General features: G+C 43.9%; 1 protein-coding gene across 2 annotated transcripts in view; it reads right to left on the bottom strand.

Moving 5' to 3' along the window:
- The window catches only part of LOC135902670 (nose resistant to fluoxetine protein 6-like), a 75,426-nt gene that overhangs the window by 2,179 nt on the left and 47,937 nt on the right, over positions 1-25,310 (bottom strand). Inside the window, exons 6-14 of one of the 2 annotated variants that reach the window (XM_065432884.2) lie at positions 22,976-23,155; positions 22,154-22,247; positions 21,953-22,048; positions 20,471-20,636; positions 19,033-19,112; positions 18,578-18,700; positions 17,897-18,017; positions 4,986-5,178; positions 1,425-1,567 (exon numbers count right to left, since the gene is read on the bottom strand). In XM_065432884.2, the coding sequence (XP_065288956.1) occupies positions 1,425-1,567; positions 4,986-5,178; positions 17,897-18,017; positions 18,578-18,700; positions 19,033-19,112; positions 20,471-20,636; positions 21,953-22,048; positions 22,154-22,247; positions 22,976-23,155 (1,196 nt within the window). The remainder of the gene's footprint in view (positions 1-1,424; positions 1,568-4,985; positions 5,179-17,896; positions 18,018-18,577; positions 18,701-19,032; positions 19,113-20,470; positions 20,637-21,952; positions 22,049-22,153; positions 22,248-22,975; positions 23,156-25,310) is intronic. The other variant, XM_065432885.2, reaches the window with a different exon arrangement.

The raw sequence follows: 25,310 nt of genomic DNA, 5'->3' as shown, positions 1-25,310 counted from the left end.
GTTCTTTCGGTAATTCATTTGTGAGTCATTTTTTGTTACTCAACGGCTTGTAAAACAATATCTACGCTGGTAGTGTAATTCCATTAAGGTTACCTCTTCCATGCCTGTACCATCAGTGGTTTGAAGAATTCTCTCCTTGACTGACTTTCTGTACTAACAGGGTAAATGCTGAATATTTATATCCTTCGGTATGTTTAGCTCAGGCGCAAAGAAGGTAACTTAAAATATATTGGTTATGAACGTCAACGCAAACTGTATTTTAATAAGTATAAAGCATAATTTGATAAGCAATTTCATCATCTTCACGGTAGTTTTCTTTTGAACTTATGTCTTTAGGTTTTCATTATTTTTCCTCATGCCGTCAGTAAGCTTCCAAAACCGGTGTCATTTAACAAATGCAGTTGGTAGCCTGTCCATTTCGAGTTTTTTTCCAATACAATAGATGCAGTAGAAATCTTCCTGAGCATTGTCGGCCTTGCTATAGCTAGAAATTTCTTGTAGGTTCCTTTGCAAAATCAAGAATGGGGCTGACAGACGGAGTAGCATATTGTGGTATAAAGGTTATAAACATGGATAAGGTGCGTTATCCGTGTTTATAACCTTTATGCCACAGTATAGATAGATGCCTTTGGCACTCATACGCGAACAAAGACTGGTGGTATTAATAGAAATGCACCGGTTTTGCTAGGATACGGGATGGGATAAAAGGCGCAATTTCACGTATACGTCTAGTTACTGATTAAATGCTACAGATATTCTGGTAATTGTCTACTAATGGGCAAGCATTATTTGGCTCGGCTACTATTTGGCTTTTGCTTGCTTATTTGGCTAGCTTATGCATGTCTACCGATCAATACTAATCATCTACTATTACACTATTATGAAGATTACATGTGTTAACTTCTTTATTTTCCTTTTTTTGTTACGACCTTGACGCAGCGATGGTGACGTAACCAGATTTTTTAGATTTCTTTTGTTTTCTTTTCTAACGCTACCAATAATCTACTATTACACTATTATAACGATTGGACGTATCAACTTGACCAATTATACGTTTATTTTGCAGATATAAGTCGTCACGAAACGAACAGACTTTGCTGGGGTACTTGCCAAGGAATGCTTACGCATTAAAAACTTACAAAACTCTACTAATATGATTCACAGCGACGTTTCAGGCATCAACCCATGTCCAGTCGTGCAAGAACTGTGATAATCATTTGAAAGAAGCAAGAGATACCCATAGATGCATCGACTGAAAAATTCTAAAAGGTATCCTGAGAAACACCGTTCAGTTTGTGCTCAGAAGTCAACAGGGGCCAACAGCTGCAAATGTTAGCCTTTAGAAGTCGGCAAAAAAGCGCGGCCTGCGCCATGGGTTAGGGCTCGGCGGGACTCGCGTCCTGGAGCGCAGTGGAACAGCGCACCTTGACCGCATAGGTGAAGGCGATTCTCTCCCGGTTGGTCATCGCCTGCGCCAGCAAGATCACCACGTGCGACAGGAACGCTCCGTACGACAGCCGGCTCAGGGGCACCAGCGCCGGCCACGACAGCAACGACATCACGATGCCTGCACGAGACGAACTTGGAAGTGAATATACCGCCGCCTGCTTGCACAATGGGCACATCTTAATCAGCACAACGTTAATGAAATGTGTAGCACTTTTTCATTTCTTTATCTTCGTGGAACTGAACTAAATGGGGCAGCCGGTATGTTTGTTTACTCAACCTAAGAAAAACGGCGACGACGACAAGGAACGTGTTCCACAGAACTAATTATAACTGTCGTTAGTGACGTCTGTGGGCGATTTGTGGCACTGGCCATGGCGTTGCTATACGGTGTGATCGTTTTTAAGATATCAGGAATTTTTAAACATCGCCTTTCGCAGACAGCACAATTTTTATCCTTCAGCTGGATTATTCAGAGAGTCGGACATCATGTGAGAAATCGAAGCGTATATTCAACTAACTAAATTAATTGTATCAACTAACTTCTTAATCAGTTCCATTACGGCACATATTGCAATTTATTGTTCGTGATCGGCGAGTTTACAAGAGCTATACACTTGAAATGAATCTCCAGCATGACCCCACTTTCGAGATATTATTTCCCAAAGTGTGGGACAAGATAAATGGGCGTTCCATTTATTTTTGTGCTTCAATGCACACGAGAGCGTTTTGTTAAGAAAGTAAGTTGAACAAGGGTACATTTTCACGGCATATGTGATGGCTAATGTCTGCAGACTGGTATCATTTCGGGAATTCATTCAAAGAGTACAGTTGTTGCAAACTCATCGGCTGCAATGTACAAATTGCAATATGTGCTGCAAAGTAATAGTTTGAGATAATTAGTGATATAAAAAAATTACTTGAATACGTGTTTCAATTTTTTCGTGCAAATAATCTCCGCCTCTCTGAATAATCTAGGTCAAGAACTAGAATTGTGTTATCTGTAACAGGCGATTTAAAAAAAACATTGCGTACAGCTTAAAAGTGATCACCCCGTATCCTGGCCTTATCTTCAAAAGCGCATCACACTAGCTCACATGAGGGGTTGCAGTCAACTTGGCACATCGGCTCATATTCAGACAACTCTGTAGGACTTGATCTGCTCTACTCCGCCATTTTATGAATAACATGCAGTATACCCTCTAAATGTATAGAACACGCTTCGCCAGTATGGCGTCCGCATCACTCCGCATTAGTGGAGGAGTAGAGGCTGTCTAAGAAGTTAGAAACCGTTACGCCCGTTCATACGTTAGCGAGGCACCCACAGCGTTCTCAAAAGGCGTCCGCGGATGCGTATCATTCATAAAATGCATTGTCATAACGCCACTGCCCGGCCCTTGCTAGTTCATCTAGTGCCATTCTATTAGCTCCGCCTCAATAGTCCCCGCAAGGACACGGCACCGCCTTTGCGGGATCACATATTGGACAAATCTACCCGCCTACAGCCTCATGTAAAATACAAGAATCAACCATTTCATGAAACCGCTGAACCAGTTTGAATGAAATATCTTTCATGTAGGATTTAAAAAAATTACTGATGAGAACTAATTTGCCATTGAAGCACTTAAAGCGCTGAAAAAAAAAAGAATGATGGCAATCGAAATAAAGTAATGATACATTAAATTGACATCTATGCAACGGCTATAAACTTCGTAATGGTTTAACAACTGTGTAGCCAGTATGCAACTCTATAAAACGTACGTATGAAAATCTTGCAAACTATCTCCCTTGGATAATGCAAAGCGGCAACAGTGACAGAGGATATGCGTCGCTAAAGCATTCAAATATTCTGCCATTACAACTTTCGCAAAACTTAGGTAACCTAGAGAGCAGTTTGATGCAAATTGCTTGTCATGATGGTTATTAAAGGATCCACTTGTACTTGTGCACTTGTGTGTACTTTTGTTGGAGAGCCATCGAGTTGGGAGTTTGATGTAGAAATATTTTATTGCTTTTGTGTTTACTGCGAACGAAATTATGCTCGCAAGACCGACGGTGAAATTGAGTGGTCAATTTTTAAAGTTGATACAAATTTCATTCCAATTGCTTCATCGAGTTTACAGTAATAGCAGTTATGCGCTTTACGTGTATTTGTATATAGGAACCGACCATGATAATGTTCCTTTTAAGGATTTTTTTTTACCTACAGCAGTCTTTTTACACTGTGAAATCGACAGAGTAGCCTCCGGCACTCTCTGAAGCTGCGTCTGCGTTCCTGGAAAACGAACCAGCGATACATTGGATCGTAGCCTATATAGCAAATTTATTGACACAGCCGCCAAAATTTGCAGCGTTTGAGTAAATTAAGCGTAATTAAAACTTTATACAACCCAATTCCCTCAGTTTCATTTCTGTTGTGCATGGGGAACCTGGCAGTTCTGATGTTTACGACGTGATACATATCGTAAAATAGGTCTGCTGGCTATCCTAGAAGTTTTTCTGTAGTAGTAGTCTAACACGCAGAAGAGTGATCGTTTAAATGAGAAAAGCAAACGGAAAACGAAAACGAAAATTATACACTCGCACAAACAGGCACGCACGATGCATGAACGTAGCGTAGCTGCGAACCCACATCTAGAAATTTTATACGTACTTACACAACTAACTGGGACAATTTGCCGTCGAATAACGTATGGCCGCTGCATGGATGAAATAAGCGCATTTTCAAGAATTGGTCCAATATAGTGATCGCAGCTCTTGTTCAGTAATTTCGGTGCACAATCGTGACAGATTCGTATCTCCTATCTTCACACGAACTCATCACGTTAATACGCTCCTCAATAATTTTCAACCACATTATTAATTGCGATACGTGGTGATGGCAAGCGTGTATCGAAAATTAATCGTGATTTAAAAGCTTTTTCAAACCAGGAACGATGTATTGTTACGAAACTGTTTGGTGGGTTTAGTTTGAATTTTGCCTCGTAAGCGCATTGCCGGCATCAGCTCCACGAGAGCACTATATTGCTGTCGTTTTATTTTTACCACTGACTATGAAGGCTAGTGTAACCTAAATACCTTAACAGGTGTGCATGGCCACGTCATTTCGTAAACAGCTTTAGCATTCACTGCTGGTGTGATCGCTTGCTGTGATCATGTACTCTGAACGTGTGCGCTGAACGGCTACGATCGCGCGCATGTGCTCGGTGTCTCTCCACTGCTTTCTGGTCTCACGTTACCCAGTGTAGGATAGCGAACCGGAGTTCTTGTTCTGGTTGGGCCTCCCTGCCATTTTGTATCTCTTCTCTCTCTCTCTCTTCCTTCTCGAACCACGAGTGAACAGTGAAAAGTGCAGCCATGTAACGGTTCTCGTGTGGACTCATTCCGCTCCACAGAGCGAGAATATATAAGCAGCGTGCGCACGGGCGGGAAATTCACCCAGAATTCTCGCTGGAACGGCAGCGTTCGCGTTGCAGGGTCAGGAAGTCACCCTGCGCGCGAGACAAAAAAGCGCAGCGTGGGGGCGTGCATATACGTACCTCCGCGTCCCGTGGCGCAGGCGAGCACAAGCCAGGCGACGCCCATTGTCCAGGCGACGCGATGGAGGGCGGCGAAAAGCAAGCACTCGGGCCGCTCGATGGAGTACGTGTGGTCCGTGTACCACTTGTGTGGCGCGAACACGATGGCCAGGTTGCACGCGATGGCCGCGCACCAGCACAGCGCCTGCACAGGCTGCGGTCCGGTGGCGCAGCCACGCGGGCGGTGTTAGCGGCTGAAAGGAGCCGTCAGTCACTTCGCACCCTTTTTCATGGAGTATTTTCCGTGATACCCCAAGGCAGGAATCTCGATTTGGAGACCGGTCGTTTGGGTCGCGGTATCGACTAGATTCGTAATGGAGAGATATGCTATAGCTGATTCAACTTTTTCATTACACATACATGCGGGCCCGCATGCTTAAGCCACTGTAAGGCTTGAAAGACAGTCACCAGCATTGGTAATTTATTCAAGGTAGAAAACAGAGGTTGGGCTGATGTAGATCTGCCAAAGTGCAAGCTTGGGCGAGTTGCTACAACATAGTTCATTATTTTCTGCCGTCCACAGCTGATTTCCCTTACCTTGGCACCCATTCTGTAGCTATAATGGTCCACGGATTACCTCCCCAACACATTACATGACCTGCCCAGCTCCATTTTGTTTTCTCTTAATGTCAACTAGAATATCGGCTATCGCCGTTTTATGTCTCATCTACACCGCTCGCTTCCTGTCTTTTAAGGATTTTTGTTCCATCGCTCTTTGCGCTGTCCTTAAGTTGTTCTCAAGCTTCGTTGTTAACCAAGAGTAGAAAATTAGGTGGGGTGATGAAATTAAGGAAATTCGCGGGCGCAAGTTGTTATCAGCTAGCGCAAGACAGGGGTGGTTGGCGATCGCTAGGAGGGGCATTCGTTTTGCAGTGGACATAAAGATGGACTAGTGAGGATGCTCATGATGACTTCATTGGTATCTACAGCGCGACAAAAAGATAAAGGACATGAACGGAGAGAACGCACAAAGCGTTGTTAATACTAAACCCACATAGTCGCCCAGTCCACCAACTATGTCAGCGTGCTTGGTCGTTTTACGCTCATTAAAATCCAAAAGAATTAGCTAGACTCCTCTGGTGTTCCGTAGTCATACACAATAACACTAAACAGCGCTGTGGTAGCGGAAGGGAAGAGAAAGAGGATAACAAGGATTGATGACGAGAACAGAAAGCAGGGATTGAGTAATAGAGTGCATATGACTCATGGGCTTTATCGCAGCCGCGAGTCAAGATCGGTGCTGTTCAGGAATTCAGGTTGTGGCTCTGCAAACTCCAGCACACGTCCTCAGTCGCCAGCCGATTGCCAAGTATTGTCTAGGAGGGAGCGAACAGCTACGTCTCGGGAGCATTTTGGGCGAGCACAAAGAACGTGGTGCACATGTATGGGGCATGCCAGTCACATCGCAATCTAAAGAGTTTACAGGTTAATAAATAAAATGCACAATTCCTTTTCTGAGAGTAGAAGTCACTCCCGTTCGCAGTTTGTGTACAAGTCGCCCACTACTGCGAAAGCTGGCATTGTGGTATCGGAAAATTAATATTAGGATCGATAAGGGGGCTATTTTGGCCGGTTGGTAGTTTATTAGGAAGCAGAAGACGCGGCGCGTTGCGGATGAGGAAAAACAAAGGTGCGTGTCCGGTCACTTGTTCGTCTGTCCTCGTCCTCAACGCGGTTCGTCTACTGCTCGTTTATAGATCAGGCCTGCCAAGACGGCTGCGGAGAGATGAACTTGGCGATGAATGAATTGGCGTCTGAGCTGAAGAGTAGCAGGAATACACGGATCCTATAACTTAGCCTTTCTTCCAGATGAAGCTGGGAGGTCGTTCCAATGCAACCCGTAGTATCGAGGAATCCAGTGATATCTTGTATGCGTGAATAATTTTCATTTACGCAAAAGTGTGCGGCAGTACTCAATATTTCATGTATCTGCAGTGCATGAAAACTACAGTGTTCACAAATTTTCCATTCTTATTAAGGGTTATCGAAAATTATAGCAGAAGCGCAAAGCCGTAACCATTTTGTAGCGCTTTTGCGCGCCAATGTAAGTACATCCGTTATACCAGTGAATGGCTGATGACAGCGAAAACAAAAAGACGGTCGGCCAACAGGCTGCTGATTATGGCAAAGTGAGTGAATCCGACATTCGAAGGAGCGAGTTCCACGCCTAAGCCACTCTGATACTCCCTTAGGCTCCAGTCTTGCCCTTTTGGCGTGCGCCATAGTTAGCAAACAAATAAATTGAAGCCGTCAGCAGTAGAGAAGCGCCATGAAATAATACGTTTCTTTTGTTTTGCGTAACCACATTCATAGGAGACAAAGCACTACAGTGAGCTCGCTTATGAGAAAGCTCAAGTTTCCTTATAATTCAGAGAACAAGCTTGCTTCGTGAGAAGACGACGAAGTTTTCAAAATATGTTTTTCTTTTTTTTCGGTTTTGCAATAGCATTATTCCTTGTTGCGATGCGCGCCTTGTGATCACAGCGTAATGCACAGAGCTCTGCCGGAAGGTTCTGAACAATGCCGCGCTTTCGCTGAAACACCCAAGCGAAAGGTCAGTGGGCGGCACACCCGTGTTCAAGTTTTTCAGCGGTATTTACCGCCTCTGCGCCACTTTGTCCTGCACGGTCCGAATACGACGGGCCCTTCCTTAGGTCGAGGGCAGGGCCTTCAAGGATGACAGTCATGTCTCAAGAAACGCGCGCACCGCGTGGTGCCTTACCATAGTAGACTGAACAATGTGGTCATGGTTAAGTCTGTAGAGTTACATGGACGCCTTTGTTTTTTCTTTGTTTCTTGTTTCGTGTAAAGCAATTCTTCGAAGGAGAGTTCCAGTTAGGACAATATAAATAACAATAAAAATGAGACAAATTTAAAACACCCAGCCTTTCGATTTTTCGATGTCATAGTGCAGTGGTCTGACACGACTGTGTCCAGGGTACATTTCTACGCAGATATTACTAGAGATGAGAGAAATATTGCTCTGGTAATCGTCCACCGAGCATGTGCATTGTGCATTATATATAGACTTTTCTGCTGATTGACTATAGACTTCTTTATTAGGTAAATTTGTATTGCTAGCCTGAAAATCACTGGTTTTGGTATGCCAAGTCAACCATAAAACCCCGAGGAAACGGAATATGTGCTACATCACAAGAGGACGAAACAGGTGCTGCAAGCCAAAGAGGACGAAAAATATTGCGCAGCAAACGCAACAACAAACTAAATTTCGCGACACAATACCGACAAGTAACGCTTGCAAACAAAAGATATAGGTGACTTAAAATGCATTTAGAATACACTTAACGATTATCTTAACACTTCACGATTAAAGTATCTCATTGAGCTTACAGTTAGAAGTATCACTTACATTTGCAAAATGAGAAAACGTCTTTCCCTATGGCTTCTATTTTGGTGAATGCATTTATCAGAACAAACATACCATCCAGAACGTGGCTCTAAATTGCACAGATGTGGGCAACAAGGTCCCACAAGCCACGGCGCTTTCATTCGCCTCACGAAGTCTTTAGACTGGTGCTTTCAACGCTATGTGCTGCGGCGCCACAACTTCTATATACTTTGACAGCAGTTCGCAACTGTAAATTGGATATGCTGTAGGCCCACTGTCCGCACATTCCGTTACGCTGACGACGAGCGTTGTCGTTATCGACGTTATTGCATCGTCGCCAGGTCGCCTCATCAACCTGAACTTCATCACCATATATAGCGCGAACAAAAATAGCATCGCCACTACACTTCCGGCGCTTCGGGCAAACCAAGCACCAGCAAGCCGGAGTGTATAGAACGGCATTTTTACGCAGTAGTGCCATTTAACGCGTGTCTGTCCTGCGTAACCAAACAATAATTGATTGCATAATAACAGCATAATGTACATTCGCATCGTACGCCTTAACATTCGCATTCGCATGCACATTCGCACCGCACATCCCCAGATTAGAGGATGCGCCATGAATCAAGTGGCTGGAGAAAAACGTCCAAAGCATCGAAGGAGTTTTGCCAACAGTGAAGTCTCAACGAAAATATCGCAAAGTCTTTTTTTTTTTAGATAGTGTCTCGCACGATTACAAGCGCGCAAGTTCCCTTTATATCAGCACTGCAAATGCAGAGGAAAGTAGTTCATCCTTTCACATAAATTTAGCAGGTGGCACTGCGCCATTTCGCTCGGGACATCTGTTGTAGAAACTATGGCCTCCGAGTATAATTCCCAGCCGGGGACTTCCGGAGAAGCTCACCGAGGTTGAACAGCACGCCAGGCATAATAACTTTCATTACCGAAGTAATCTTAAATACCCCCCCCCCCTCCCCTCCAAAACCGCTACTCATAACACCTGGATTATTAGCGTTTTTCTACTAGCGGGTGAGTGCCTTTATGTAAGCAACAAACAAGAGCTACACTCCATTGATCCTCACCAGCCTTCCTGACTCGCAAAATTGCTGGGCGCACGGCCATCGAAAATAGCACAGCGAAAAGCATTGCACGCACTTGAACATTTTTACGAAGAGACAGGCATCCTTAACAAGTACAAGATAATGCACTGAGTAAACACACGATGTTACTATAACTTGCTTCTATTATTTGTAATTATTAGTGCTTGTATATTACGTGTTATATTTTTTGTATTCTGTAAGTACATAATTTTAACTCTGTGTAATTCATCTGTCTATACGCTCATCGCAGTCCACATCACGGCCGTTTGTGTGTTTGTGACTGTTTACAAGCTCATTGTGGTGCAACTTGCATTTGACGTTTATATTGTTATGTTCATAGGTGTATAGGAGTGTGCGCTGTGGATTTCTGACCGAATGACGTGATTTCTTTTTATTTTCTTACCTATTTTTTCTTATATTGTTGTTTCCGCTATGACAAAAGGAGTACCCGTCACCATCATAAGGTGACTACGTCTCTTTCTTTCATTTTCATTTCAATAAAAAGAAAGCAAACAAGCCAGCAAGATGGCGGTCTCCACTGTGAGAAGATGCTACTGTCGCAGTAAACGAATACAGACCCACAGAAATCGCAAATATTCGATACTTTGTTAGTTCGTTTCGGGCTGATAAAGGGGCGCCCCCACACGTACGCAATTAGTTTGTCGGCGAGGTCGGTGTATAGGCAACCAGAGCTGAACACTGCCGCTCCTACAGCAGCGGCGCGAAATACAACCTACAGAGTGCCAAACAAAGCTATGATGTCACAGGAACTTTAGGCGATCAGCAGTGCAAGAACAACATAAGCGTCAGCTTTGAGCCAAGGTTTTGACGAGGAAAATGGCCTTTGTTATGGCTACAACCGCTTCATTGTTACCTTGGCTGCAGCTGTTATTCGCATGAAGAAATTCCCCTTACCGAAACACTGACGCCAGGAGGACGCTTCTCTGCTTCTTCCACTTTTGATCAAGCTATACAGTCCAATCTTTGTGCCCACTTTTCACAAGGCAGTACGTATACGCCTGAACGGTAAGTAAGAAAGCAGGTACGCCCAAGCCACGATAGCAAACAAATATTAGCTAAGGTAGCCCACCAAAGACAAACAGCTTTAGGAACGAAAAACTTCACCGATCCGAATATGAAGTTCCGAGAAGTTCGCGACGCCGCTAGCCATCGTTTCGCTTCTCTGCAAGCGGCAGCTTCCCGTTCCTGCCAAGCGTATACCTGTGGCCTGCATAGCCAGGCACGGCTGCGCTCGAACGCGGAAGCAGAGGCGTTCCCGCGCACGGCTGCGGCCGTGAACTGGCCGAGGCTGCTCGCGCCGAGCGCACGCGTGGCCATCAAGCGGCCGTGCAGTCCCTCTGATGTATCTCCTCGTCCAAGCCCACTCGGCTGGTGTCGGTAGCTCTGGGCGTGACAGTGAAACAATGGCGGAACCACAGAGAGCGGGCAAAAATAGCTTTCGCCAGCCGCGAACCTGAAATCGAAAAAAAAAAAACGCAGAGAAGAAGAAAACGACGGCCAGCAATCTACGCCGTTCAACCTAGAGAGAAGGAATATTCTACCAAAGGAAAAGAAAGCCTTCTCCCCCCTTATACCCCACTCACGAAGAAGGGGAAACGAAGAAATATAAGAGGGAAGCGAGAAAAAAAAAAGAGTATGCAACGTCAAGACGCTGTACGCAAACTTGGCCTGCGCTCACGCTGTCACCCTGGAAAATGCGGCTTCTGTACGTTGAAGTTAGCTCATTCAAAGAAACAGATCATCCGTTACTGCAAGCCATACCTTGGTCTTCTCATAACAGGTTGAGTGACAGTGGTTTTCAGTTTGACAACTGTAAGATAGGATAACATCTCCCAGTTATTACTAAACTTTCTCGCCCTTCGTATATAGTCTCAGGTGGCCCCAGGAAACATCCGATTCATGTACTCGTGGCACTCGACTGTGTCCATAAGTGTATGCATTTTACGTCGGGATTGACTAGTTGGCATGTAATGATAAACTCTGATTAGTTTTTTATGGTAATAAATGCTGTCGAGAATTTCTTTGGTATACTATTAAACATTCCCATCTTTCTTTTTTATTTGCCAAATCCGCTAAATTTTGCAGGTGACTGTGCAGGAAGGACGGAAGTTTTTCGAGGTCTTATGTAAACAAAAGAAAAAGAAATACACCTACACGAACATACACCCGACCTCTGTTTACATTCCTTGGAGTCGTATACATATGTCGTAACGATTCGTTTCATTTTACACTCTGCTTCGTCCTTCGTTCGTTGGCTCAGACGCCGCCGCGGCGCCGTCATCGCCGGGATCACACACTCGGCTCGACGCATGTTAAGAACAGAAGTGCGGAAAAAAAAATAAAATGAATTGTTACAAAATATCACCACTGAGCGAGCGCCCTGCCCTCGCAGCTGCTATCCAGCCTGCAACCTCCAAAGACAAACACACTCATATCTGTTTCCGTTCAGCTTCTATCTTTACTCGCTCCTGTGGACACACCAACCACTTTGTATTTGAGTTGCCTTTTGTGTTTGAGCTCAAGCGAAGCAAGTTCAAGCTTGTCAAAAAAGAAAGAAAGAAAAACACACCTGTTTGGCCGATTTATGCGACTTCGTAGAATTATTAGTCAAAGTCTTGCGAATATGTCGCATTTTCTTGTCAAAGAAATTGTGCCCTCCTGTCACAATACTGCTTCCACGATGTGCGCTAGTCACGTGCTTGCTGCTCGTGTGGTGTCTTTTTCAGCGCCGCCGCTGAATGCACGCCACTCTGATTAACGCGCCTATTCAAATACTTCAGATCATTTAAATCAATCCTCAATGACCACATCGGATCGTATTCAACTGTACTTGTTCAAAATTTCCAGCTCAGAATATTTATATCCCTACTATGTACTTGCTTATAGCGCTTCCTCGCAATATTAAGGATCCACAAAGCGAGAAAGTAGTTGAGGAAATATAATACCTTGCCCACAAAAGCAAAGAGATGGAAAATAAAATAAAGAAATACTATTATTTCTTGCCAGTCAATAAGGTATGCCACTAGAACTTTGAAACTAGCAAACGTCAACGTATGGGAATGTTGGAGCAGAAAACTTGGGAAGTACGGATAGTTAGTGGGGTTTAATACACAGGGAAAAATACTTTAGAATTGAATGTCAAAATCAAAGAGAAAAATTCGAGGTGAAAAAAATTAAAATGAATAAAAAAACGACTAAAAACAGCAATGACTTCTCATTTTTCCGTCGACTGGGAACGTCATGGGGGCGTCACAGGAGCCTCTAAGGAAATACTGGGGTGGCGCGAATACTTCAAGTTCCGTACGTAACAAAATAGCAATACAAGAATTTCAAATGCAAAGAAAGAAAGAAAAGAAAAAGCAGGATCAGAAAAATAATAGTTCACCTTTCCCACTCGCAAACAAACATAAGGAAAATGGCTTCAGATCTAACTTTTCTGTCTAACAAGTGCATCATGGGAACGTATTGTTAACAAGTTTTGACACCAAACGGTGAAGAAATAAGAACGCAGTCATAAAAGAATGCAAAACACGAAAAAATATGGATCTGGCGCCCCCCTCCCCGGAAAAAAGAAGAAAGAGAACAAGGAAAGATCATTAGAAACAGCTCCCAGCTAAGAGCCGCACACACGAAACCTTATAAAATATAATGGGGTGTAATGTATTTTCACGGCAGTGGATAATTACAGTCTAATGACTCGTATTCCTAAAGAATGTTCACGCTTGCCTAAACATCTGTATATAGCTTAATGGAATGCGTTCTCTTATTCGTACTTCGAGCATAAATGATTTCTGCACCAGGATTTCGAGGAACCGCACATTGCACAAGGAAGATCAACAAATAAACACGGGAAGGCGCTAGAGGTTCCACGTGTTTGAGTGATACGAACGTCCAATCCCTACATGCAGATATAGGCTCGCGTGACGCCGGCATTTGCCCATCCCTGGCACTCCTTTTTGGCATTCACTCCATCAGTGTGTTAATAGCTGTCGAATGGGAGTGTCAGGTCCGTCTACTATGCTGCGGAGCTCTGACGAAGTAATACAGTATAGCCGGCCTTAGGGCTACACCCACTGTGCCGGTTCCTCAGAGCCTCCTGTGCCACCTGTCCCCTCCCAAAAGTCAAAGGTGACACTGATGGATCTTGAGCAGACAGTGTTTGTCTTCGCATTGCTAATATTGGGCGATATTGGGGAGAAAAGTAGGGTTACTCTGCCATTAGTCATCACGGTGGTGGTATAATAATAATAATTCTCAACGTCATCATCAGCAGCAGCAGCCTATTTTATGTCCACTGCTGGATGAAGGCACTTCCTGCGATCTCAAATAATCCCTATCCTGCGCCAACCGATTCCAACTAGCAAATCCCCAACAAAATCAGCGAGATCGTTACGGTGGCAAACATCCCAAAAAACGTGCACCCCGATTACAACCGAGGCAGAAGAAAGGCAAGAGCCGAGGCTCTGCTCCTTTCACTCGACAGGGAGATAAACGCGCGCTTTGTCAACGCAGCCGAATATCCGAAGGGTGCTGGAGAGATTGTGGCCCTTGTCTGACCTCTTTCTTTATGCGTATCTTCCTACTTTTTTTGTGGAGAATTAGGGTAGCTGTGGAATCTCTGTAGGTATTTCCAAGGTACTTACGTAAGCCTCCTGCAGTCCTTGACTACGTAATGCCTATATGACTGCTGGTATCTCTACTCAATCAAATGCCTTTTCGTAATCTATGAAAGCCATGTAGAGACGCTGATTGTACTCCGGAGATTTCTCGATTGGCTGATTGATGGCATGGATGTGATCCATCGTACAGCATCCCTTCCTGAAGACCGCCAGTTCTATTGGTTGACTGAAGTGTTGCCCTTTTTCTATTGGAAATTATCTTTGTGAATATTTTATACAATACTGGAAGTAAGCTAATGGGCCTATAATTTTTCAGTTCTGCGCAGTCTCCCTTTCTGTGGATTAGTATAATGTTGGCATTCTTCCAGTTCTCTGGGACCGTTGAAGTCAGGAGACATTTATTATAAAGGGCCGCAAGCATTTCAAGCATGATGCCTCCTTCATCTTTGATTAAATCGACTGTTATTCCATATTTTCCTGCAGCTTTTCCTCGTTTCATGTCTTGCAAGGCCATTCTAACTTCATCGCCAGTTATAGGAGGAGCCTCTGTAACCTGTTCATTACCGCTTCTAATGGAGGTATTGTGGCTGCTCTGGTCAGTAGAATTCTTCTGCTACCTTGAATATATCTTCGATATTGCTGATGATATTACTCTGCTCACCTTTCAGTGCATACATTTTGGCTTGTCCTATGCCAAGATTTATTTCTGATTGTATGCTGCGTTCATTTTTTACTGCTTCCTCAGTCTTCCTTATGTTATAATTTTGAATATCCCTTATTTTCTCCTTGTTGATCAGTTTTGACGACTCCGTGAATTCTATCTGATTCTTTGTTGTTTCTTTGAGTCCTTCGTTGCCTGGGAGAGCTTACCTATTGGTTGCCTTGGTACGTTACCTCCCGCTTCAATTCCTGCTTAGCCAGCCTAGTTACGGTTTTATTCATTACCTCTATGTCACTTTCATCTCGCTGTTCTAAAGCTGTATATTTGTTTGCAAGTACCAGCCTGAATTGACCTGCTTTTACCCTTACTGCGTCTACGCTGGCCTGTTTCTTATTCACCAATTTTACTCTTTCTCTCTTCAAAGTGAGGTGAATCCTAGACCTCACTAACCTCTGATCACTGTACTTTACCCTACCTAACATTTCTACATACAGCCCTATGCTGGGATCGGCAGAAAGCGTGAAATAAATTTCATATCTTGTTTCACCATTACGGCCTTTCCAAGTCCACTTTTTGTTGCTACGCTTCCTGAAGAAGGTGTTCATTATTCGCAGCTTATTCCTTTCCGCGAATGCAACCAACATCTATTCTATAGTGTTTCTAGAATCGACGCCGTAGTTGCCAATTGCTTGTTCACCAGCCTGCTTTTTCCCCACTTTTACATTGAAGTCGCCCATTATTACGGTATACTAAGCTTGCTATCGTCTAATCGGTAATTCAGCATCTTCATAAAACTGACCTACTTCATCATCATTATGACTGGAGGTTGGAGAGTGGGTTTGTACTACCTTTAATCTATGCCTCTTATGAAGTTTTATTACGACTACTTATATGCTCTGATTGATGCTGTAGAATTCGTCAATGTTGCCCTTATGGATTAGGAATCCTACTCCATGCTGCTTCTTATCTGGAAGTCCACTATAGCAGAGGACGTGGCCATTAGTCAGCAACGTACGAGCCTCACCAGTGCTTCTAACCTCACTAAGGCCAATGATATCCCAAAGAATGACTGACCTCAAAGAGACTTGCTAAGATAGCATCACTCGAGGGAGTTCGGGTGTTAAATGTTGCCAGGGTCAGTTTCCATTGGCGGCATGTCCAGGTCCAGAGATTCTTAGCATCCTCTGCTACGTTACAGGTCTGACCGCCGCCTTGGTCAGGTACTCCGCAGCTGCTGGGGACTGAGGGCCATTGGTTGATCTAATGAGTCATTTGGGAGGGAGTGGTCGAATACTGCAACAGGGAGGCCGATTCCTGTTTGGTGAGGGAATGCCCTTTCTTAAAGTTTAGTGGGAAGTGTATAATAGCTGTGTCTTACCACTACTCACCTACGGGGCAGAAACCTGGAGGCTTACGAAAAGGGTTCTACTTAAATTGAGGACGACGCAACGAGCTATGGAAAGAAGAATGATGGGTGCAACGTTAAGGGATAAGAAAAGAGCAGATTGGGTGAGGGAACAAACGCGAGTTAATGACATCTTAGTTGAAATCAAGAAAAAGAAATGGGCATGGACAGGACATGTAATGAGGACGGAAGATAACCGATGCTCATTAAGGGTTACGGACTGGATTCCAAGGGAAGGGAAGCGTAGCAGGGGGCGGCAGAAAGTTAGGTGGGCGGATGAGATTCAAAAGTTTGCAGGGACGACATGGCCGCAATTATTACATGACCGGGGTTGTTGGAGAAGTATAGGAGAGGCCTTTGCCCTGCAGTGGGCGTAAGCAGGCTGCTCCTGGTGATGATAATGATGAAAGCTTAGTGGGTATTCCTAATTGGATTTGGATATCCTCACTGGCTCTGGGCATTTTTTCCGGTGTCAGGCGCCACTCCAAGGCTGGAGATGTAGTGTACTGGAGGAGGTGAATTCGAGCTTACAACCTTCAGATTAAAAAAAGAAAGGAATGAAAGGAACTCGAGAATTCCAGCTTCTGACTATGGCAACCGAGCATCCAAGCTGGCTCAGTCAGATAACCCTGCAAGCTGTGAGGCCACTTTATGGTGGAATATTTCAGCCCAGATGTTCTTACATGCGTAAAAATTCGCTTGAGTTATCCGCGATAGACGGGTGAAATTATAAGTGCGAAAGGTCAGCTAGCCTTGATTGTCATTTCGCCAGTCACAGGTGCAGAACACTACATATCATGCATATTGTTATAGTAGTGCTGTACACAGACGACTCACAGCCGTACAACAGTGAAACATATTCTAGCCAGAAGAAATTATCACCGGCTTCTCTTCCAGCCAGAGACGAAAGAATGCTTTAAAATATGCGCGTTTATCAATAACGTCTATCGCGTTGCTCGCTTGCTGCCGTAATAACACTCCCCTTGAGTTTGTGCCGTTCAATATATTATTATCGTTTGCATTACAGCCTGCCTCCTTTCGACCATTCACATTGCTTACATGGTTAATACCAGTAGAAGAATGCTACGATATCTCTGCGTTAATTAGTCCAGAACTATTTCGTTCGTTTAACTCTAAGTACAATAGAACTGGACGCCAGCCTACAAGTGTCACGAAACCAAGCCTTCGCCTATCGATCGGCTTCTTCCGTCGCAAATTATATTATGCACGTTTCACGCATTTATTTGTCGTATGCTCACCTCCCGCGATGAGGAAAATATCTCATCTCAGAATCAGACTTTATCTGACTGCGGCGGAAAACGAAGTACCTTTTTGCAAAGCTGATGATTTAGTGGCTTCATTTATTCCACGGATATCATGAGAGCAACATCGTAGTACTGCACAAGCAGTCGCCATCAGTGACCATCATCTGTTCAAGGACCTGGTTTAGCTAAGCTTGCATAATTAGAGATCCCTTCGTATTCAAGTTAGTGCATTTACTTTGTTTTTCTCTAACGCCAACCATTGCCCTCTCTAAGCAAAATAAATAAATAAATAAATAAATAAATAAATAAATAAATAAATAAATAAATAATCGTCCCTGCGTCCTCGGCAGGTGTTAGAAATTTGTCCCCGCACTTGCAATATAGTTCGTGGAAACCATCGTGCCGTGAGTCGAACAGGTCTATGCGGACACACTTCTTTAGACGTCGTTTACCTTGGAGAGCTTCATCTTTGGGGCGACGTAGATGTAGTAGCCCAGCAGGACGCCAATGCAGAAGGAGCCGACGTGAGCGAAAGGCTTGAAGTAGATTTCGTTAGCAGTGGCGATGGTGTGGCTGCGCACAGTGACGACAATTTACAAATAGGGATCGGTCATTTGTGCACGTGAATGTTTTCTTGTCTTTCTTTCGGTTCTGTTGCGTAATCCTGTTGCGCCACGAAGTCACGCTCGGGCTTCGAGGGACGTCGAAAGCGAGGAATTCCGAGTTATTATAGACCAATGACCGTTCTTCAACATGCATCAGTTAGGAAGTTTATAAGATGTGCTCTTAAACTACTGCACTATAGAATCCTCGGAAAACACAGTAGTAATTACCACTGTACACCCTTGTCAAATGTTACGCTCTCCAGCTGTGTTCTGCTTAAAACTCCCTGCCTTTCCTCTTTTAGCTTTCTCCAGCTGGATACGCTGTCATTCGGAAAATTCACCCACGATAATAATCAAGCCCAAATTGAGTCTCACGCGGGCGCGCCTATTCCCGCATGAGTGAGACGGTGCTCCGTAACCAAGCGAATGCTTTAAGATTTCGGCGCATCTTTGTGGCATCAAAGCTGGGTGCGTGAGCGCAATACTATAAAAAATAGTGTATTATATATAGCAAAGAACAGTGCTAACCTGACGTCCGTGTGCGTGAAGATCACAGTGGGCTGATATCTGTTTAAATAACTTACTACACCAGTGTATGCGCATGACACTACCGTCGCTAAGGCAGCGAGGAGGGCTCCGAGATAGGGTCGTCTGGAATAAAAATAAGGAGAAAATGTAATCGAGAGTACTACAAGTGTACTTTGCCCACGCTAATGGCACATTAGACTGGCAATTTCAGAGCATTGCGGTAGCGCTTCGCAGATCGTGTGAGGCATCAATTAAACTTTACTGAGTGGGCTCAAAGTGACAACCATGAAGCACGAATTACGCTGTTGGGGTCATCAACGTAGCGCAGCTTTAAAGCTGTCTTTCACCACCTTGGTATGCACTATCAGAGCGCTCTGAAACGACAAGTCTAGCATGCCGTAAGTTAACGCGCGCTCGCGCGAATTTAAGAATTAGTCTTTTTTTGTTTCTCTTACCGAATCATAATCAGAGGGATGAACAGCAAGGCTACGTAGAGCTGAAAGTCGATGTTGATGTACCACAGATGTCCCAGGCACTAAAAAATAAAGTTTCATTTTGATTTTTGTTTTGCTTTACAACTGTGGAAACGACGCACCGCTATTTACTAGCGCTGTATAAGAGTGAATTGAAATAACAAGCAGTTGCAGCGGCTTGTATTCGTCTGTGCTCTTTTTCAGTTAATCATCTCCACTCTCAACTCATTTCCTGTGCAGCGTCATTTCTTTTTCTTTACTCGAGTGACCTGCTTTAGGCATCTCTTTAGACAGCGCACTGGTGCAGTGGCGTTAGCCTCAGTAATGTGTAGTGCCGACGCTCTTGACATCTTATTGCATCTTGTGTTAACGGCGGCATAATGGATATTGAAAAAAAACTATAAAGTTAAACTCTGATAGGATTTTAGTTCAAATTTTATTTACAGGCCACATACAGCTTCAGCCGTGGTTAACTTTTGCAACGGGTGTCTCTAGAAATATACTGACCGTTCTTTTTTTCTTCTTCTACGTGGTTGAAACTGTGCTACATAATAATGGGGAAGAGTATTTGAATACCCTATGCAGGATGTTCCATTTAAGAAAACCCGAACTTTAACAAAAAGTAGCACGTCGTTGTCACGCGTGCTAAGCAGTTTTCTCACATTTATTATTATTATTATTATTATTATTATTATTATTTGCAGGTTGCTGCAATTTTCGTGAGCTACCTCATAATTTGTGCGTGTGTGTATGTGACACGCTTATCTAGTTAAGTATACCTAAGTTCATTTCTGTAGTTGATGCAAAATTTTGAACGTTCTATTTCTTTTAGGCTTAACTAGTACTTGAAAAAGCTTTAGGGGGTCTTTAGAATAATCCGGTGACCTTGTTTTCATGACGGTACCCTTTATGTGGTTCTTCTTTCGGGCTTTGATCACATATCGCAGAAATAATAATAATAATAATAATAATAATAATAATAATAATAATAATAATAATAATAATAATAATAATAATATGACTATTACGTTGCTACGTGCTTACGTACCTAGGTAGCCGTGCTCGCGATATCGTTCACGACTTAAGAAGCTTGGATGACTGCCGTAACGTAATTCTCACCCGGGCGTCCAGTGTAAGCAAGGCATTCACGTATCAGCATCTTTGTGAAGATGGACGACGTTGTGAAGCAATGGGCAGCGGTCGAAAGCGCATCGAAACGCTCCGGTAAGCTTACAGAGTGGCCGAAACACATCTGTGTCTCATACATTATTTTCTCTACAGAACCATTAATAGCAAACTTCAGGACAATACTACGCAAAAGAATAGCGTATTTCGCAGAACATTTCGGACACTCAAAATTTCGTAACCGGCGTTCTGATGGCTTATCGCTTTGGGTCGCACAAACAGCGCGCTGACTTACCATCTCAAGAAAAGGGGAGAAATTGTTAGTGTGCAGCAAGATAGTCCACCATCCTCGCTGGCAGGTGTCCAGGAACGTGGCCTTGTAATCATTGAGCACAGGGCCATCCGCCATGAGAGGCAGTAGGAGCCATATGCCCACCACAAACATTGCCGGCACTGTGAGCCTGCAAGACATCGCGTTGCGTGGCATTACTCGCATTAAGGAGACACGGCTCATCAGTATTCAGCGATCCCGGTAGCTTCCATTTAGAAAAATAAAAGGCCTGCATATTAACTTTCATTAATATCGTCACTATCGGCGCTAGGTGTCCCTTTCTCTATTGCACTGGCCACATTTTTCCGACAAAGGATAAGAATTGTTGAAGTCGGGTTGAACACTGATGAGGTGCTTCTGCCAATAGTGGATTACCTTGTATACCTGCCAATGTGCACTCAAGAAAGATGAAAGCAGACTCAACTCTAGCTGACATATACGTAATGCGAAGCGTCCTTGGTTTGACTGTGGCATGGGTTGTTATGAAACATATAACTGGCTCGGCAGCAAACGATTAATTCTTTTGCGATGCGGAGTACAGCGCATGGTGTGTGTTTGGGGTTGTCATGATAGCCAGTGACTCAAGTTGGCGTCAAAGAGGTTCATTAAGAGGGGCACACACCCAGTGGCACATAACCACTGGAACGACCAAATCTGTAGCCTCCACTAGCTTCGGGATCGGCCAACATTTTTAGGCTGTACAATCTTTAGGATCGGCCCATACAAACGACCACACAGTGGGTAACAGAAAACTGGGTTGAACTCGCCAAGAATGCTTGGCATTAAAAAAAGAAAAATACCGGCAGGCTCCCGACATTCGTTCAGCTGCAAACCGCAGGTCTTTTCTCGCGCCTCTTTTCCGTTTCCGGTTTCCTTCCTGCTGCACATTGCTCTCAAGGAATCCGCTAAGGCGGGAACACACACGTTCTGACCATCTTAGAGCGCTTTATTGCAGTAGAAGGCGGACGTGGAGTGCTGCTTAGAGCACTGGGCTTGAAGAAACATGAGCGCTGTTTGGTTCCCCAAACCAACATCCAATTATTTGATGTTGTTTGAGAATCGTTTAAAATTCCTGAAGGTATTTAGACACGTACAGTCCTTTCTCTAGCTAATAATTCTCGTTCGGAGTATTCGGAGTAGAAGCAACTGGCTGATATCCGGCAAAGCGCATCGTTAATGTTAATAAATGAGCCAGCACCTGTTTTCACAAAATTCACTTAAACTGCATCGAACAATCTGAACAAGCTGAAGAATTGACTAAAGAGCAGACATAGGACTTGACCACCAAAAAAATTATGCTGACTACTGCAGTGCGAGCGTGGTTACGTAAACTTCCGAATAATATAAACATACGACTGCACTGATCTGCAAAACTGAAAGTTCAGGAGCAAGCGAATATGGCTTCAGCCTGATTGTTAACGCTTCTTCATTAACCCGTAAACGTACCTTATGTAGCGACGAAGGATGATCAGTGGAACCCAAAAATACAGCCTTGTCTTTTTTCTTAACGATTTCTGTACGTTGTACGACACCAGAAAACCACTGCAAGAGAATAAAAAGAATGTATTCATTGGCTTTAACTTCAAAAGCGGCTTTCAGTGCTTTGGTTTTCCAAGGACACTTTATCCGCACAAGTTCGGTGCATACCTGATAAAGAGGAATGTTTCAACTGAAGGGAAAGCGTTCGCTATGAGTGTCGTCATAAAATCTTCCACGAGATCCACGACATTCATTATTGACCCTAAGAGGAGAGAGAGGTACGAGGGAAATGTAAGAGTGCTTTGCTTTCGCTCAGCGCAGCATAACGTATATAACTTGTGTTTACGAGCAATGGCTGCACTGCGTAAGCGCGCGCGCGCGCACGCACACACACACGCACGCAGGCCCACGCACTAAATTTACATAGCAGATCCTACAGAAACCAGGTACGCTACTTTTTTATTAGAACGCAGTCTTTCAATATAGTCTGTTGGGGGATGCGCTCATTGGCGTTGTAAAAAAAAAGGGGGGAAAAAAGGTAACTTGTGGTGCTTACCATCCCGACACGGCACAGTGCGGTTTGAGGAACGGGGCAGTGGAGGGCTCCGGATAAATTCTGATTACGTGGGGTTCCCTAACGCGCAGCCCCAATGCGCGGTAGACGAGGGCTTTTTGCACTGCGCCGCACTCGGAATGCAGCCGAGCTGAGTGGCTGTGGCACAGAGTTACTGAGCTACCGCGGGGGTCATTCGCGTGCTTGTTCTGCAAAGAGCTGTACGTGCGGGATGGCTCACAATTATTAATTAGATCGTTCATGTTTTAATTGCTGATTTACATGCAACGCAGAGTCGAAGATTGTCCTCTAACAGGGATATTCCCACGCTACATAGTTAATTTCTACCAAAAATTGTGCATCAAAAGGCCCGATATTCATTTTTAAATTTTTTTTCCCGTACTTCTCGCGTCAGAGACAACGTTCAAGAGTTGTACCAGTGCCTGTCGGGTCCGCGATGAGAAAAGCGTGGCCTAGCATCACCCACGTTGAGCTGTAGAACCGAAGCCCGTGCACAAACATCAGCTTTGAGTCAGCGGGGTCGCTTGGATCCGTCTTGAGCAATTTCTCGGTGTTATAAACGATCGAGAAACCCAATACGATGTTTTGCAGGTTACCTGTTGTTTAAGAAGGAAGAGAGCAATAACCGAATGTAAAGGGTACTCCTAAGGAAAGAAATGCGACGAACAAAATGCTCGTTGCTTTCATTATGAAGAGCGTCACAGCAACAAAACGTGTGTTTCTCGGACATAGCAGATATACTTAGATCATTTCAGTTTATTCATGCCTGTTTTGTATGGAAATAGTCCACTGCCTTTTCGGCAACAATCCGCATCAAATTCAAATTGAGTCTGGTGTTGGCTGTGATTGAAGCGCCTCGAATAGGATGCTTGTAATCAGTCCGACTGTCTGAAAAGAAGGGCAGAGAAGCAAACATAGTGGGCCTCACAATAAAATTCTGTGAATCATTAGGTTTGCGCATTGCAGATAATTATTTGTCAACTTCACCCACAACCCTTAAATAGTGGCCATGAAGTCACAATTTGGTCAGAAACAAGAGTTGTTGTTCTTGTTGCTGCTGTTGTTGTAGATGATGATGATATTTGGGGTTATTGGCGCAAGGGCCAGGTATAGCCAAAGAGCTCCAAGAAATGGTATGAAGCAGTCCATCACGTGGTTTGGAACAAGAGTTCCTCAGAAATTTCAGGACGAACCGAGATAATTCCATTTTTGGTGGGGAGGAACCTTTGGTGTCACGTCATAATAAACATGTGGGAATTGTATGCACCTCTTTCTATCAAGCAGAACGATCTGCTTTCGTACACCATATTGACAGAATATTATAGAGGGTGTTTCTGCGAACACTTTCAAAAATCCTTAAAGGTTGCCTGTGGCAGATATCACAATTCTTGTTCATGAGCTGGTCCACTCGAAGAGGCGGACATTACTTGCACAAAAATTTAATATGCACAACCTACTAATCAACTATAATTCACTAATTAAGTTTTTAACCAATTACCTCATGGCTATTATTGCAATTTACTAGTTCTAGCCATGGATTTCGCAAGGCGGATCCACGTGGAACGAATTCTCAGGACCACACCAGTTTCGAGATATTAATTACCGAACTTTGCGAAGAAATGCATTGGTGTCCCATTTACATGATTAACCAAACGTCGTTTTGTGCACTGAAGCACAAAAGTAAGAAACAGAGTTGACTGAAGCTTATCTCATCTATAAACTTGGCTCCGAAAGGGTGTGTAAGCACGCCATCGGTGTTCCTAACTAAGAACGAGTTTGAATTCCTTGATCAATGTCGCCGTGTATAGTTAAACTGACTATCGTGTATATGATATGTTGTGGCTTGCGCATGTTCACTGCGGACGTGGGGGACGTTGTTTTCATGAATAAACTTGAGTTGTTAGTCCAGCCACCTTCCTGTAACTTTGCCTATGTGTGCGTCTGAATTTTTTTCCCTTTTTCTAGTTTGCTGGAATTCTCCTAGTTAACTCGTGCTAAGCCTAAGAAACAAAAAGCAAGTGCATGGCACGCCGATGCAGCGAATTCACTCTCCTCTTGAGCAAGCAAGAGTGCTCTTGCGATGAGCCTAATTGACCACTTGACAATCTGTTGTCCTTTAAAGGGATTGATTTAGGCGCAAGACCTGAAATGGAGAAGTTGCGGAGCGTAAGAAAAATGAAATTCATTTGTTTCCACGAAGGCAGATGCTGTAAGTTTAATTCTTTCCTGGGCACTAAAGTAAGCGCGCGAGATCTTCAAAAGCAGCTACTCGACTAAGCACTTGCGTGCAGCGACGTAAGTGCCCTCTAACTACTCGCTAATGAAGGATGTCTATTGTGCGCAGAATGGACGTATGAACAGGCGACGGTCGCGAACGGCATCTGGTACGCTTTGCCATCTTCTCGCGCAACATGCTGAACATAACATAACATGAACAACATAACAACATAACATAACATAACATAACATAACATAACATAACATAACATAACATAACATAACATAACATAACATAACATAACATAACATAACATAACATAACATGAACGCTGCCGCAGACTCGGGAGTTCTCGCATGTGGTCGCCAGGCAGATTCCTAAAATTGTCCATTAGCGTCACCTACGACCCGTCCATACGTCTGCATGCAGCCGTGATCATACCTTCGAAGGGTGTTTGCGGAATGCTAAGAACGTTGTTTTGCACAAGCAGTTAGTCACACACACACACACACACACACACATATATATATATA

Source organism: Dermacentor albipictus, chromosome 1, assembly GCF_038994185.2.
Source record: "Dermacentor albipictus isolate Rhodes 1998 colony chromosome 1, USDA_Dalb.pri_finalv2, whole genome shotgun sequence".
NCBI lineage: Eukaryota > Metazoa > Arthropoda > Arachnida > Ixodida > Ixodidae > Dermacentor > Dermacentor albipictus.
Note: the sequence above shows the minus strand (reverse complement) of the source record. Positions and strands in the feature narration are given on the sequence as shown.